The 13,743-nt window shown below is 40.3% G+C and overlaps 1 protein-coding gene across 2 annotated transcripts in view; it reads left to right on the top strand.

Annotated features, from left to right (window-relative positions):
* Nucleotides 1-13,743, top strand: part of RAI14 (retinoic acid induced 14) — a 100,243-nt gene that overhangs the window by 72,061 nt on the left and 14,439 nt on the right. The window contains exons 8-18 of one of the 2 annotated variants that reach the window (XM_067316100.1): nucleotides 974-1,080; nucleotides 3,021-3,199; nucleotides 3,893-3,921; nucleotides 4,939-5,025; nucleotides 5,658-5,744; nucleotides 6,364-6,415; nucleotides 6,755-6,873; nucleotides 7,405-8,925; nucleotides 9,977-10,126; nucleotides 11,609-11,674; nucleotides 11,903-11,976. In XM_067316100.1, the coding sequence (XP_067172201.1) occupies nucleotides 974-1,080; nucleotides 3,021-3,199; nucleotides 3,893-3,921; nucleotides 4,939-5,025; nucleotides 5,658-5,744; nucleotides 6,364-6,415; nucleotides 6,755-6,873; nucleotides 7,405-8,925; nucleotides 9,977-10,126; nucleotides 11,609-11,674; nucleotides 11,903-11,976 (2,471 nt within the window). The remainder of the gene's footprint in view (nucleotides 1-973; nucleotides 1,081-3,020; nucleotides 3,200-3,892; nucleotides 3,922-4,938; nucleotides 5,026-5,657; nucleotides 5,745-6,363; nucleotides 6,416-6,754; nucleotides 6,874-7,404; nucleotides 8,926-9,976; nucleotides 10,127-11,608; nucleotides 11,675-11,902; nucleotides 11,977-13,743) is intronic. The other variant, XM_067316101.1, reaches the window with a different exon arrangement.

Genomic DNA, 13,743 nt, shown 5'->3' with positions numbered 1-13,743 from the left:
CAATTGCCTGGAATAAAACTCTCTAATGATAAAGGGAGGGGACCTGACAGAATTCAGACAAAATACTGGGCATAAAAACATTCAACTTGTTTTGGATTTCTTTGTTTTTTTTGACTCTGATCTGTTTCCTTCCTACTTGGCATTTCTGGTAAAGAATCTGTCACAAAGCTTAGACCTGTAATTTCTAGCAGAAACATTTGAAAGGGAGAGAAGGTTTGTTCAGTCTTAAGAAGAGAGGGTTATGGAAGTATCTTACAGCTGTCCTCAGATACCTCATGGGAGGTTATAGGGAAGAGGGAGCCAGACCCCTTTTAGAAGTGCACAGCAAAAGGATGACAAGCAACAGTCACAAGTTGGGCAGTGGATCAAATTGTGAAATTCCAGTTTGGTTGTAGGGAAGAAAATTTCTCACCATGAAGGTGGTCAAACATTGGAATTGGGACCCAAAGAGGTTGTGGTATCTCTGTCCTTGGAGATGCTTAAAACTTGACTGAACAAGGCCCTGAGCAATATAAACTAACTTGAAGTTTGCCTTGCTTTGGGTTGAGGGCAGAGGGGGATACGCCCTAGATGACCTCTAAAGGTATCTTCCAACTAAAGCTATTCTGTGATTCTATGAAATGTTGTATTTTTGCCTTGTGTCTAGTTAAAATTCTCAGTTTTGTTGTGAAGCTATTCAAAGGTATTGCACAGTTTCAAAATCATCATGTTATAGCATTAAGCAAATAGCAAAAGGATTGCAGAGAACAAAAGGCATTCCTATTCCTAATGCTTTGCTGTGTAATACCATCCTCAGCATTCAAGCAAGGAGTTAAAGTAAGCCCAGCTACATTTATGCTGCACAAAGAAAATATACTGATAGTGCCTTGCTTGTGCTGTGTAGAGGGAAAGTTTACAGCTGAACTTTAAATCTTGGAGTAATATTTGTAAGTGGATGGATTACAGTTCATAGTTGTTTTAAATGTGTTCCTAGGATGGGAACATACCTCTTCTGCTTGCAGTACAGAGTGGTCACACGGAAGTCTGCAAGTACCTTGTGGATCGTGGAGCAGACATCAACACTAGGGACAAAAATGGAAGGTACAGCAAACTAACATCACCATGTTAATTCTTTCCCAAGACTGACTCTCAAATGAAGCTTTCTTCCTGAATCCTTCCTAAAATGCTTGTTGCTATGTGAATTAATGCCTCCTGTATTCAGACAGCGTACCCTGATTGTTGAGAAGCCTTATAGAATTCTGGCTAAAGGGAAATGTGAAATGGAAACTAGGTAACTATAAACTAGATGTACCTATAACAACATCCTAGGGCTACCAGAGCAGTGTAAATGCCATTTGTAAATCTCGTAAACGTCCCAGTTTTAAATGCTGCTCTGTTCTTGACATGAGATAGTTTCTCCAACTTAAATCCTAAAACTGTGTTACTCTTGAGTGACATCCATGGGGACTCTTTTCTCTACTATAATGCTGCCGCAGATGCAAGATATGCAAGATAGCAGCAGGAAGAAATACAGTGAAACTTTGATAGTGGAGATGCTGCCTTCTCAGAGAGGTGCCATTTAGAGATTTATTGCGTTAGTAGACATCTAAGGCATCAGAGTATTATGTTCAAACAGGAACATCCTATGGTGAAAAATACACTTGTTTTGATGATAATGACTGTGTTCCACAGTCTTTGAAAATTCTGGACTTTTATAAACAGTTATTGAAATTGCAAAAGTAAAACAGGTTGTTGAGATTACTTGGCACTTACACCTGATTGCAATCTTGATTACTATATAAGATACAATGTCCATATTGTTCTTTGGCAACACATAGGTTGATAAGATTGGGCCTTAACTTGATTTATATCAGTCCAAAGTTTATTAGAGCGGTCTTTCTTTTAAGCTTTCTAAAGAAAACTCCTTTATCCCCTTGGTTGGTTTGAACTGCCTCATCCATGCTTTGAACATGGTGTTGACCGCTCCAGGACCTCTGCCTTCCTCTCGCTAAGTAGTGTTTGATCAACAGTGTTAAGATTTTGTTACTTGATTGAATTAAAGCATTTCTGTCATAGATATGACAGTACTTGGATTTTTTTTTTTTTTTAGTGCTGTCTGTAGAAGCAAAGAAAATGATACAACATGGAATATACCGTTTTCCTTTTCCACTGTCCTTCTGCTAAGGAGATTAGTCTTGCATCTCCTGTTCACACAATTGTTCATGTTTTTAATTAGAAGAAGCTTTAATTGGGGGAATGTTTGAAAATGGCATGTCCAACTTCCTGTCTTGTCCAGACAACACTAATTATTTTGGTCATCTAAAACCATGCCTGTGACTGTGGCAATGTTACCCAAGTTACCACTTGACACTACTTTTTAGCACAGCAGTGCAACAGCCATCACTTCCACAGGCCTCGCTTTTTGGCCACACTTAGAGTGTTTAATTTATCAGTGAAATGATTGTCGTAATGTCTAGCAAACATGGTCACAGTAGTAGCCTTTCTATTTTATAACTATGCTGAGGAATGTGTTTGCCAGGGAACTTGACCAACCTATTAGGCATGTTTTCGGGTTGAGATGAGACTGTCATTGCCAGGCAGCAAAGGGGTGCTAGAGCATGCTTGACAGGTGGGTTTTTCTGTTTGTTTGTTTGTAATTATTCTGTATGTCTCTGTACAGTCCCTTGGAAAAGCACAGATAATGTAGCATGCTCCTTCTGGGTGCTACCCTCGTTCTAGGATCTGACACTGACCAGCTGCCCTGTGTTGGGGCTCGGGAACACGTTTTTAGAAATGTTTGGAGATGGGTGCAAAACGTGACAGGTCTTTGTAGAAGGTCAAGCTGAGAAGTGTAGGGAAGGGGAGGAGGGGCAGAGCAGGTGGTTGTAAGGAGAAATGAGAGTTAAAGGTATGTGTCAATATACACGTTGATAAAATCTTGGACCTCATTGCTCCGTAACTGTCACGCTTTTTCCCGAAAAAAGAGCTGCTGCTTAAAAAATACGGTCTTGACATTTCTGTGCTGTGTTTGTTTTGTCCAGAACTGCTTTGATGGTGGCTTGTGAAGCTGGTAGCCTTAACATTGCGGAAGTCTTGCTTAGAAAAGGTGCAGATGTCAGTTTAGTAGATGTCTTTGGACAGAATGCCCTGCATTACTCCAAGCTCTCCGAGAATACAGGGATCCAGAATCTCCTCTCATCAAAGATCTTTCAGGATGTGGGTATGTAAGAGATGCTGATCTGCAGTTTGTCACTTTGAATTGGCTAGCTGTATGTTTAGCAATAAGGAAATTTTCTTCATAAAGAAGCTTGAAAAAATTTCAAAAGCCATCTTCAAGATGGCCTGGCTGAGCCTTCCGGAAACGGAAAATTGTGGTCTTTGCCATAAAAAGCTTACATGGTAATAACTAGCATGAGATGAGGAGCTGAGCAGGGCAGAAAGAGGTACTTTTGAGAAAGAAAAGGTAAGCTGGTGTAGTAGTGTAGTGAAGTCTTTTATGCAGTTTGGAATAGATCCTCTGTTGTTATGTGAAGGAATAAATGGAACATTTTAGCTCCTCAGGGGGAGGTTTAGAGAAGGAAGTAATGCAGAGAGAGGGCTTTATGGTCAAGCTAAAAAGAGTTTCCAAAGCAGGAACCTAATGTGAAAGAATGGTGAGAGACTATAGTAGAAGCAGAAATGTCACAATCCTTTGAATTTTATCTCAGTATGAAACAAAAAAAGAAGCAGAGAAAGTAGGTAGTTCAAACAGGGTGTGAAAATTAATGTATATTGCTCAGATTTCAAACAGGAATTAAAAAAAACAAACAAAGCATTTATGGTGTGGGAAGTGGAGCTGAGAGTTTGGTCAGGAATGGCAAAAAACTTTTTCCTTGATAGCCGTTCTTAATGCCACTTCTTTTCTGCATTACAGATACAAAGTCACCGACTAAAACAAAGCAGGTATTTGTCCTTTTGTTTAAAAATACTCAGGCTATATAGGCTTGTAACTTTTTGTGGAAGTGGTAATTGACATGTCTACAAGCACTAGTGAATGCCACAGCGAGATGTGCTACCAATAACTGTATTTTGTAATGTGAAAGATTTTTGTTGTTCATTTAAGGAATGAGTTTCAGAAACATCACTTTTAAATTTAACTTTCCTCTGTAATAGTCAGCAGTGACAGCAGCCCCCACTGTGAGAAAAGGAAGGGAGGATAAATCGTGTGTGTGTGCGCGCACGTGTATGCAGGGAAGATATGCCCATTTCTCGTGTGTAACTGCAGGAGCTCGGCTCTAGGACTCCCTGTGACTTCAAAGTATAGAGAATACAATCAAGAAAAGGTTTCGGCATTTCCAAAAGGGATAACTGAACTTTATCCTTGGTTACATCTTACTGAAGACCCACATTTGTGAGAATCTCCGCAGGCTTAGGCAATTAAATAGATAAATACATTTCTTAAATGTCTTATTTAGTGTCATGATAACTTGGAGTGCAGGTATCTTGTAGTCCTGCTGGTGGCCGGAAAGTGGATGAGGGTGCAATGCGTTGAGTCATTCCTTCTCTGAGTTGAGAGGTGGGTTTTCCAGGGAGACCAAGCAGAAGTTGAGGGAGAGGAAAGATAGTACTGTTAAGAACGGCATGACTGAGCTATGAATGAACGGAAGAATTTAAGATCACTAGTGCTAAACCTATTGTCAGCTTGTGCTTTTTCACTAAATCTTGTTTGTTTTCACTGAAGCATGTATTCCAAGGGACAGAGTCTTGTTGTCAGGCATGTTTGATATCTCTGTTTTAATCAAGATGTAGTCTTTGCGTAGGGAAAAAAAAAAGATGAGACACTGCATGAGCTGCTAAAGTTGATATTCATGTGGGATTTTATATTATTATTTATTTTTTATTTTTTTTTATAAAACAACTTGCTCGGACTTTACTAACCAAACTAACAAACCTACCTTCTCTGGCTGGTGAAACTTTCAGCATGATCAAGGCTCTAAATTAAGTTCAGAAAGAAGTGGAACTCCAAAAAAACGCAAAGCCCCACCTCCTCCTATCAGTCCTATTCAGGTAAAGAAAAGACCAATTTTGAGATGCTTTTAGGGGGTAAGAAGTATTTTGAGCTTTATGTGAATGATGTAGGCTGGATTTGCTCTATCGTTGTTATCTTCTACACCTGTCATATCGTGAGTGCTTTCTCTGACATTGGGATGATACCATAAAGACACATGTTGGTTAGAGTGAAAATTACTTGAAATATGGCATCCGCTAAAATACAACTGTATAAATTACTATATGGATGCTTCTTCCATTGAAAGTTGAAGGTCTCCTGGTTTTGCTGACTTCCATAAGTAAATATATATATTTTAAATATACATATATACATACACATTATGTGCATATGTGTATAAATATATAAGAAAATAAAATACATAAATAGATATAGTATCAAAATGGAGCTTAACAAATATGTTTAAGGTTAAACAGAAATGTTACCCATATCACAGCTACACTGTACATGTACTACTGGCTCAAAAGAGCACTGAATAATTAGACCTGCTCTTTGATACTAACCCAGAGTTGTGACTTATTGCAGCACAGGGAAAAGTACTCTTTAGTATATATGTGGGTACATGGCAGCGGTAGTTACATGTACACACATGTATACATACATATACTTATTTATATAAAATCTTTTACAGCTTAGTGATTTGTCCTCTCCACGCTCATCAACTTCAACTCCCATGACTGGAAAAGGACAGGCTTTCTTTGCTGACCAAGTGTGCAAGGTATCACGGTTGTTAGTAGTCTATGGGAAGGAAAGTACAGTACCTTAATCATCTATCTTCTGAGTGCAGAGTCTCCTGTGAATTAACTAGCTGAATTTTGAGGATTAAAAAGGAATCAAAATCTATTTCAAAGTAATCCATACTTTCTTTGTAAATTACATTTATGTTTAATAAGTATGTAGTAGAATTAGTCATAAACTAGTACTTAGCAATATGATTATGAAAGTAAATATTAATGTTATGGGAGCTCATTACCTAATACCAGTGAAGTACGTGGCACTGTGCGATACAAAAAGTAGAGACACTTTTGCCAAAAGACATCAAGAAAATGGTTGAGTGTGTTTTGTCTGATCTTTACCTCATGGTATTGAAGATTTCACCTTTTTAAATAATTAAAATATATTGCACTTTCTTATCACAAGACGGCAGCTTTCCAAACTGTCTGCAGAATAGTTGCCCCGATTTCATTGACATTTAATGAGAACTGCCCAGCTGAATGCCTTCAGCAGATTTTGAAGTATTGGCCATATGCTTCATCCAGCTCTATACTTATCTTTTGGGAACTGTGCAACTTTACATCTGCTTTCTGTGAACGTGTTGTCTCCTGGTGTCTCAACAGGAAGAATTCAGCTCCCTGAATAATAAAGACAGACTGAGTGACAGCACAACAGGTGAAGTAAATGATAACCTTAATCCTTATTTTTGAATTTGGTGGTATGGAACATTGAAGTCTGGTCAGAATCTGCCCTGCTCTTTCACTTAGACTGTGAGCCACAATACGAATAGGGAGTAACTTTTTGTAATTTCATTTGCAGGTCTCCACCAAAACCTCCCGCTTGTCTGAGCAAGTTAACACATTTTTGGGGAAAACAAATCTAGGAATAGTTCTCTTGTTCACTATGCTTAGTGGCCATGGAACCAAAAAGCTTAATTTGAAAAGGCAGAATATGTAACAAGCTGTGGGATCAGTTCAGCTTTTGAAAGTTTTTGAATTTTTTTCCCCCCCCAAGGTGCTGATAGTTTATTGGATGTAAGTTCTGACACTGACCAGCAAGATCTACTTATGATGATGCAAGCAAAAATCGCCTCTCTGACATTACACAATAAGGAGCTACAGGACAAATTACAGGTGGTGTATTTTTGTGCTGTTCTAGTGATCTGTTAGATCTGTTAGTCTTAGATCTGTTAGCAGAACAGAGAACTGCTTACCGTTTTAAAGAGATGTGCTGCAAAGATAATTTAAAGGGCTTGTATTAGTAAGAAAATCATGGAAACACTCTGCCTCAAAGGATTTAATTAGTGTTTTGATCTTCTCACTTTTCCCATGAATTACCAAATATCTTTGTTTATTATGATAACCACATTCTTAAATATGTTGTTAGCAGTTGTGTTAGCAGAATTTTAATTTGCATAGTTTCGATTATTAGCTTATGGAGATCAGCCCAGACTATCAAAGGAGCTTGGCACCTACTGCCTTCTTTGACTGTAGATGACTAAATGGGAGCAGCTGGGTTCTGAGTTATTCTAAAAATTTATCCCATGGTGCTTTAATTGCCCGTCTCTGTAGGATGTGGCAAGAGTTTCTTGCTTATTCTCTTGTAACAAATATGATCATACATTTGTTTTTATCATGCAGTTGTTCTGGTTTCTTTTTACACAGGAAAGAACACCTAAAGAAGCAGATTCTACCATAGATTCTTTTCATTCAACCCAAACAGAGTTTGATCAAACAGCAGATAGACGAAGTGAGTTCTCAGCTCAGGAACTGAAGTCTTCATTAAATGCCACACAAATTCAAGAAAAGCCAGCAAGCCCCAGTGACATAAAAATAAAGTACCTCCAGGAAGATTTAAAGGATGTGCAGAGGAAATTAGAGAATTCTGAAGCCAAAAGAAAGCACTTAGAGGCTCAGGTCCAGTCTAGAGTCCCAGACACTGACCATTTAAATAGCACAGACATTTCAGAAAATGGCTCTGATCTTAACCTAAAGCTCCAAGAAACTCAGAACAGGTATGAGGAAGCAGTGAAAGAGGTTTTGAATGTACAAAGGCAAATGAAACTGGGTCTCATTTCCTCTGAAAGTGAAGAAATCAGTTCTGACCTGAGTAGGTTGAAGGTTACATGCGAAGAGTTTGAAATGCTTAAGCAAGAGTTGAAGAGAGCATTGGAGGAAAATGAAAGACAAAAAGAGAAAGTGAGAGAGCTGCAGAAAAAGTTTGAAGAAAGAGAGCAGAATGTGCCAATGTCTGTGGAAGAATGCGAGGAAATAAAGAATACATATTGTTCGGTTATTGACAACATTAACCAAGAGAAAGCATTGTTGATTGAGAGATACAAAGAAGGGCAAGAGGAAATTAAAAGGCTACAGGATCAGCTGACAAACCAGACACAGTTGGAATCTAGTGCCGAAGCTGGAGAAAGGAAAGAGACGATGAGCAGAATGATAGATGAGCTCAACAGACAACTTAGTGAATTGTCTCAGTTGTACAAAGAAGCACAAACAGAGCTTGAAGATTATAGGAAGAGAAAAACTCTAGATGATATAGCTTTGGACTACATTCCTAGAGATGAGCATGAGAAACTGATGCAGATAACAAATTCTTTGAAATACAAAGCTGAGAATGAGTTATCGGAAATGAAATCCCAGTACACAAAAGTATTAGATGAAGCAGAAGAGTTAAAGCAACTGATAGACACTCAGAAACAAAACTCTATGCCAATTACTGAACACCATCAGGTGATGAATGCACTCAGAAGTACTTTAAAGGAAATGGAGGAAGAAATAAATGAGCTCAGAGGACTGCTTACCAACAAGGAAAGTGAAGTAAGAAACCTGCAGAAGGAATTACTGGAAGAAAAAGCTGTGATTAATGAAGCAATGGTACCCAGATCTACTTATGAAAAACTCCAGTCTTCATTAGAAGGCGAAGTTAGTATTTTGTCATCCAAATTGAAGGATATAATCAAAGAGAAGGAAAATGTGTCCTTAGATGTTATACAACTGAAAAATGAAGTTTTGCATTTGAAAGAAGAGAAAGAAGGTATGCATACTCTGCTTGAAGCAAAGGAGCAGGAGGTAACTGGACTTCACCAAAAGTACCATCAAGCTCAAGAAGATCTTCTTGAAATGAAAAGATATTCTGAAAGTTCATCAAAACTAGAAGAGGATAAAGATAAAAAGGTTAGTGTTTCACTACAGAGGAGGGGTTATACGTGACTTCAGACTGCAAAACATGTTGGATGGTGCGTGGGTGACCTAATACACCATACTGGGTCAAGTGCCACAGAATGGAGTAACTTTTGAGTTTGTTTGCCCTTCTAACAATTCAGATGCCACAGTCCTGTCTTTCAGTTCTTAAAACCAAAGAAGATTTTATTCAACATGTTTGACTTTACACTTGCTTTCCTCTCCCGTGGAGATGTACATAATCTTTCAATTTACCTCTTTTAAAATCAGCTCAGGTTGGGTTCACAGTATTCAGGCAACTGAAGTCAAAGTAGGATTTACAGCAGGAAGCACTCCATAAGGAGCCATATAAAAATAAAGGATCAGAAAGGAGCAAAAATTCACCATTCTGAGTTTACTGAAGCACCTCAACACCAGCATGACTTGACTCTTTTCCTTCTGTAACTACCGAGTCTGTCACTACAAATTTCTTTTACAAAAGCTGTGTATTCTGCTGCTTGTGGATAACTGACCTAGGTTTGGTATGTTTATCCTGTGTTCAGGAGCAGTGTCTGTAAAGTCAGTAAATGCAATCCTTGTTCATAAATGTAGCTGGCTTTCAGAACACAGAATACGCTTTGAATGACTGGGCTAGGAGCAGAGAGGCAAGCAGGTTGCAGGGACCGGTGCTGAAAGGGAGGGATCAAGGTGTCTTTCATTCATTAATGTGTGAGGTGCAGTTTATCTGCAGACATCCTTGTTCTTGTGAGAAGCCAGACCTGTAAGCTGCCGCCTGGGGGGAAGTGTCACGCTAGGTTGGGGGAAGGCACTGCAGAGCCAAAACTGCTCCCAGGCACCGTTGTGTGAATAGCGGGTTTCAGCAGGGGAAAGAGGAGCACTTGTAACCCTTTGCTTACATAACGTCCTTGCATGGCCATTGAATTTTCATCTTTTCTTTTTTTTTTTTGACTCTTAAAGATAAGTCACAAATTCCCCCTAGATGACACCTGTGAGAATGCAGTATGCCTTACATCTTTTCATGAGAACTTGTTTTTCCCCTCCCTAGATCAATGAGATGTCCAAGGAAGTTAGCAAATTAAAAGAAGCATTGAACAGCCTTTCTCAGCTTTCCTACTCAACCAGTGCCCCCAAAAGACAAAGCCAGCAGCTGGAGGCATTACAGCAACAAGTGAAGCAGTTGCAAAACCAACTGACTGTAAGTGTGATAATTCGTAAACCCACCGTTATTTCCAGTTCTTCCAAGAGGTGCAGGATTTTCCTGACTGTGCCCAGTTTAAACTTGAGCAATGTTAATGAGTACAAGAAAAGGAAGTTTTATCCAGAAATTCTATAGTGGTCTGAAATATTTTTAAGGAATCCACATGTTACTTCAGAATTGTTGTCAGGAAATAAAATCTAACTAAAGAAAGCTACTGTCCCCAATACATTCCCTCAGATCAATAGATCAAATTAATGTACTTGTAGTGGAGTGTGGTGGCCAGACCTGCTGCTGAAACCCTGATTTGTGAAAGATACAGCCAGTGTACAGTGGCTTTGTGTGTTTTTCTCAGAAATGTGTAGATTTAATCATCAACTGAAGTTTTTTGTTTCTTAAGCAAATAATATGTTTGACTTCTTGGAAGAAAATAATCACTGAAGGCATGAAATGTGAAGACAAGCAGGTCCATCTGTTTAGAGGGAGCACAGTTTATTCTCTGAATTTCTAAACTGCTTAGCGTTTTGAGATTATACTTGTTTGTACATAAAAGGCCCAGTCTTTTAAGCTGGGCTGAGCCATAATAGCTATTTCCAAGAGCCTGCCTGTTCAAAGAAGCATTTTAATCCACTGCAGAAAGTGAAAAGGAGGTACTTCCCAGCAGAAGTCTTTGTTGAGAGCTCTCGAGTTACTCTGAAAGGAAAATTCCCAGCCCAACATGCTAAATGGCTTTCATGGTGTCTGCTTTCCTACCCTTCCCAACAGACAAAGGAGTTAATGGGCATATAGGCCAGAAAAATTCCCTTGAAGTGGGGGGAAGGAAACAAATAGGTAGACAGTTAAACACTGGGTCCTGTCAGTGTAAAGGCCCATGGCTTTTTCTTGTGCCAATCCACAAAGTCCTTAAGGTGCTTCCATCTCCGGCTGCTCAAGGACCAGCAAAGTAGTGTGAATAGTGTGAAATGCAAAGATATGCAACACATTAGGAGAGTGGCTAGGATTTACAGCAGCACTGTACAGTTCTTGCCTTTTGTTAGGCTAGCTTTCCAAACAGCTTCGTGTCCATGTGGAGAGATGGCTTTCAGGATGTGGCAGTCTGTGATCACAGGAAAGGGGGTTGACTTTCCTTGTTCGAATGTGTAGTAACTAGTCAAAGATTTTATGGATTAAGACCTTTGTAAGCACCTCCTCTTCCCTGGGTTTCTGATATAGTGTAGAGTATGGGTTCATTGCACGTCTTTGCAGCTCAATATCTGGTTCACTGGGATGGGTAGAATTACAGCATTTCTGTGGACTATGCTTCCCAGCAAACTATGTTTTGGATGGCCAGCAACACAGTACTGTCTCTGAGCTGTTTTTCTGTATATGCATAAGACACTATTTTATCCCTTGCAATTTCCCTGGGCTCCCTAAATCTAGTTGTGATGTTTTGAAGTGAATAGTTCTGAGTGCTCCATGACTTTCTGCTTAACTATTTTCTAGGAAACAAAGAAACAACATCAGGAAATTGTCTCAGTTTACCGGATGCATCTTCTTTATGCTGTGCAGGTATGACTGTGTGTTATCAGATAGGCAGTATTGGTATTTTAATGAAATGTTTCTTCTGCAAATATTAAGAACTTCCCTTGTTAGTCTGACTATTTAAGCACAAATTTAATGCAATTTTCTCTTGGGAAACTGATATACTTAATATACCTTGAAAATAGTTAGTAAATTTTCTTAAGGAGTAGTGAGATGCTTGAATTTAATTCTTTCCTTCTTTCTCTCCTTGTTTAGGGTCAAATGGATGAAGATGTCCAGAAAGTGCTTAAACAAATTTTATCAATGTGCAAAAGCCAGTCACAGAAAAAGTAAACAAAAACCAAACATAACTCCCCAATTTTATTAATCCTGATATGGGTGTTTATCTAGATTTGCCTTAACATAAGACTTAAAATTGGCAATTTGCTGCTTTTTGTTGTTGTTGTTGTTGTGCTGTTTGTGAGGTGGATTTGTTTGTCTATCTCTACCACTTTCCATGTGCATTCACATGTGCAATAACACATGCCTGCTTTTCATATCCAAAATGCAAGTATGTTCTTCAAACTTGTTACTTAGGCCACTCCATGTCACATTGATCTTGAAAGTACTTCGTAGCTTCCTCCAATAGAGGAAGGCTAATCTGGATGCAAGCACTCATGTTGCCTGGGTAAAGGTGAAATTCTCCATAAGGTCTCCTGTACTATTTATGAGCTGCATCTTGTTACTGGGGAATTTAATTGCTTGGTGTTATGGGACTCAGATTCCTGACATTTTGCTATATTCAGTTTTGGCAGAGCAGAGTTTGGACAGCCTTGCAGCAATGAGCAGAAGTAGATATTTATGGTGAGCCAGAACGTCAGACAGCTACACTTTTTATTATTTAAGATTAATCACAGAATCACAGAATGGTTGAGGTTGGAAGGGACCTCTGGAGATCATCTAGTCCAACCCCCTGCTCAAGCAGGGTCACCTAGAGCACGTTGCACAGGATCGCGTCCAGGCAGGTTTTGAGTATCTCCAGAGAAGGAGACTCCACAACCTCTCGGGGCAACCTGTTCCAGTGCTCTGTCACCCTCACAGTGAAGAAGTTTTTCCTCATGTTCAGATGGAACTGTCTGTGTTTCAGTTTGTGCCTGTTGCCTCGCGTCCTGTCGCTGGGCACCACTGAAAAGAGTCTGGTCCCATCCTCTTGACACCCTCCCTTCAGATACTTGTACACATTGATAAGATCTCCTCTCAGCCTTCTCTTCTGCAGGCTAAACAGGCCCAGCTCTCTCAGTCTTTCCTCATAAGAGAGATGCTCCAGTCCCCTAATCATCTTGGTAGCCCTTCGCTGGACTTGCTCCAGTAGTGCCACATCCCTCTTGTACTGGGGAGCCCAGAACTGGACGCAGTACTCCAGATGTGGCCTCACCAGGGCTGAGTAGAGGGGGAGAATCACCTCCCTCGACCTGCTGGCAACACTCTTCCTGATGCACCCCAGCATACCATTGGCCTTCTTGGCCACCAGGGCACATTGCTGCCTCATGCTTAACTTGGTGTCCACCAGCACTCCCAGGTCCTTCTCCGCAGAGCTGCTTTCCAGCAGGTCAGCCCCCAACCTGTACTGGTGCATGGGGTTATTCCTCCCCAGGTGCAGGACCCTGCACTTGCCTTTGTTGAACTTCAGGAGGTTCCTCTCCGCCCACCTCTCCAGCCTGTCCAGGTCTCTCTGAATGGCAGCACAGCCCTCTGGTGTATCCGCCACTCCTCCCAGTTTTGTATCATCAGCCAACTTGCTGAGGGTGCACTCTGTCCCTTCCTCCAGGTCGTTGATGAAGAAGTTGAACAAGACTGGACCCAGTCCTGACCCCTGGGGGACACCGCTAGCTACAGGCCTCCAACTAGACTCTGCGCCGCTGATCACAACCCTCTGAGCTCTGCCATTCAGCCAGTTCTCAGGCCACCTCACTGTCCACTCATCTAGCCCACACTTCCTGAGCTTACTATGGGGATGTTATGGGAGACAGTGTCAAAAGCCTTGCTGAAGTCAAGGTAGACAACATCCACTGCTCTCCCCTCATCTACCCAGGCAGTCATTCCATCACAGAAGGCTA

Source organism: Apteryx mantelli, chromosome Z (assembly GCF_036417845.1).
Source record: "Apteryx mantelli isolate bAptMan1 chromosome Z, bAptMan1.hap1, whole genome shotgun sequence".
In the NCBI taxonomy this organism is placed as follows: domain Eukaryota; kingdom Metazoa; phylum Chordata; class Aves; order Apterygiformes; family Apterygidae; genus Apteryx; species Apteryx mantelli.
This window is presented reverse-complemented; position numbering and strand designations above follow the sequence as displayed.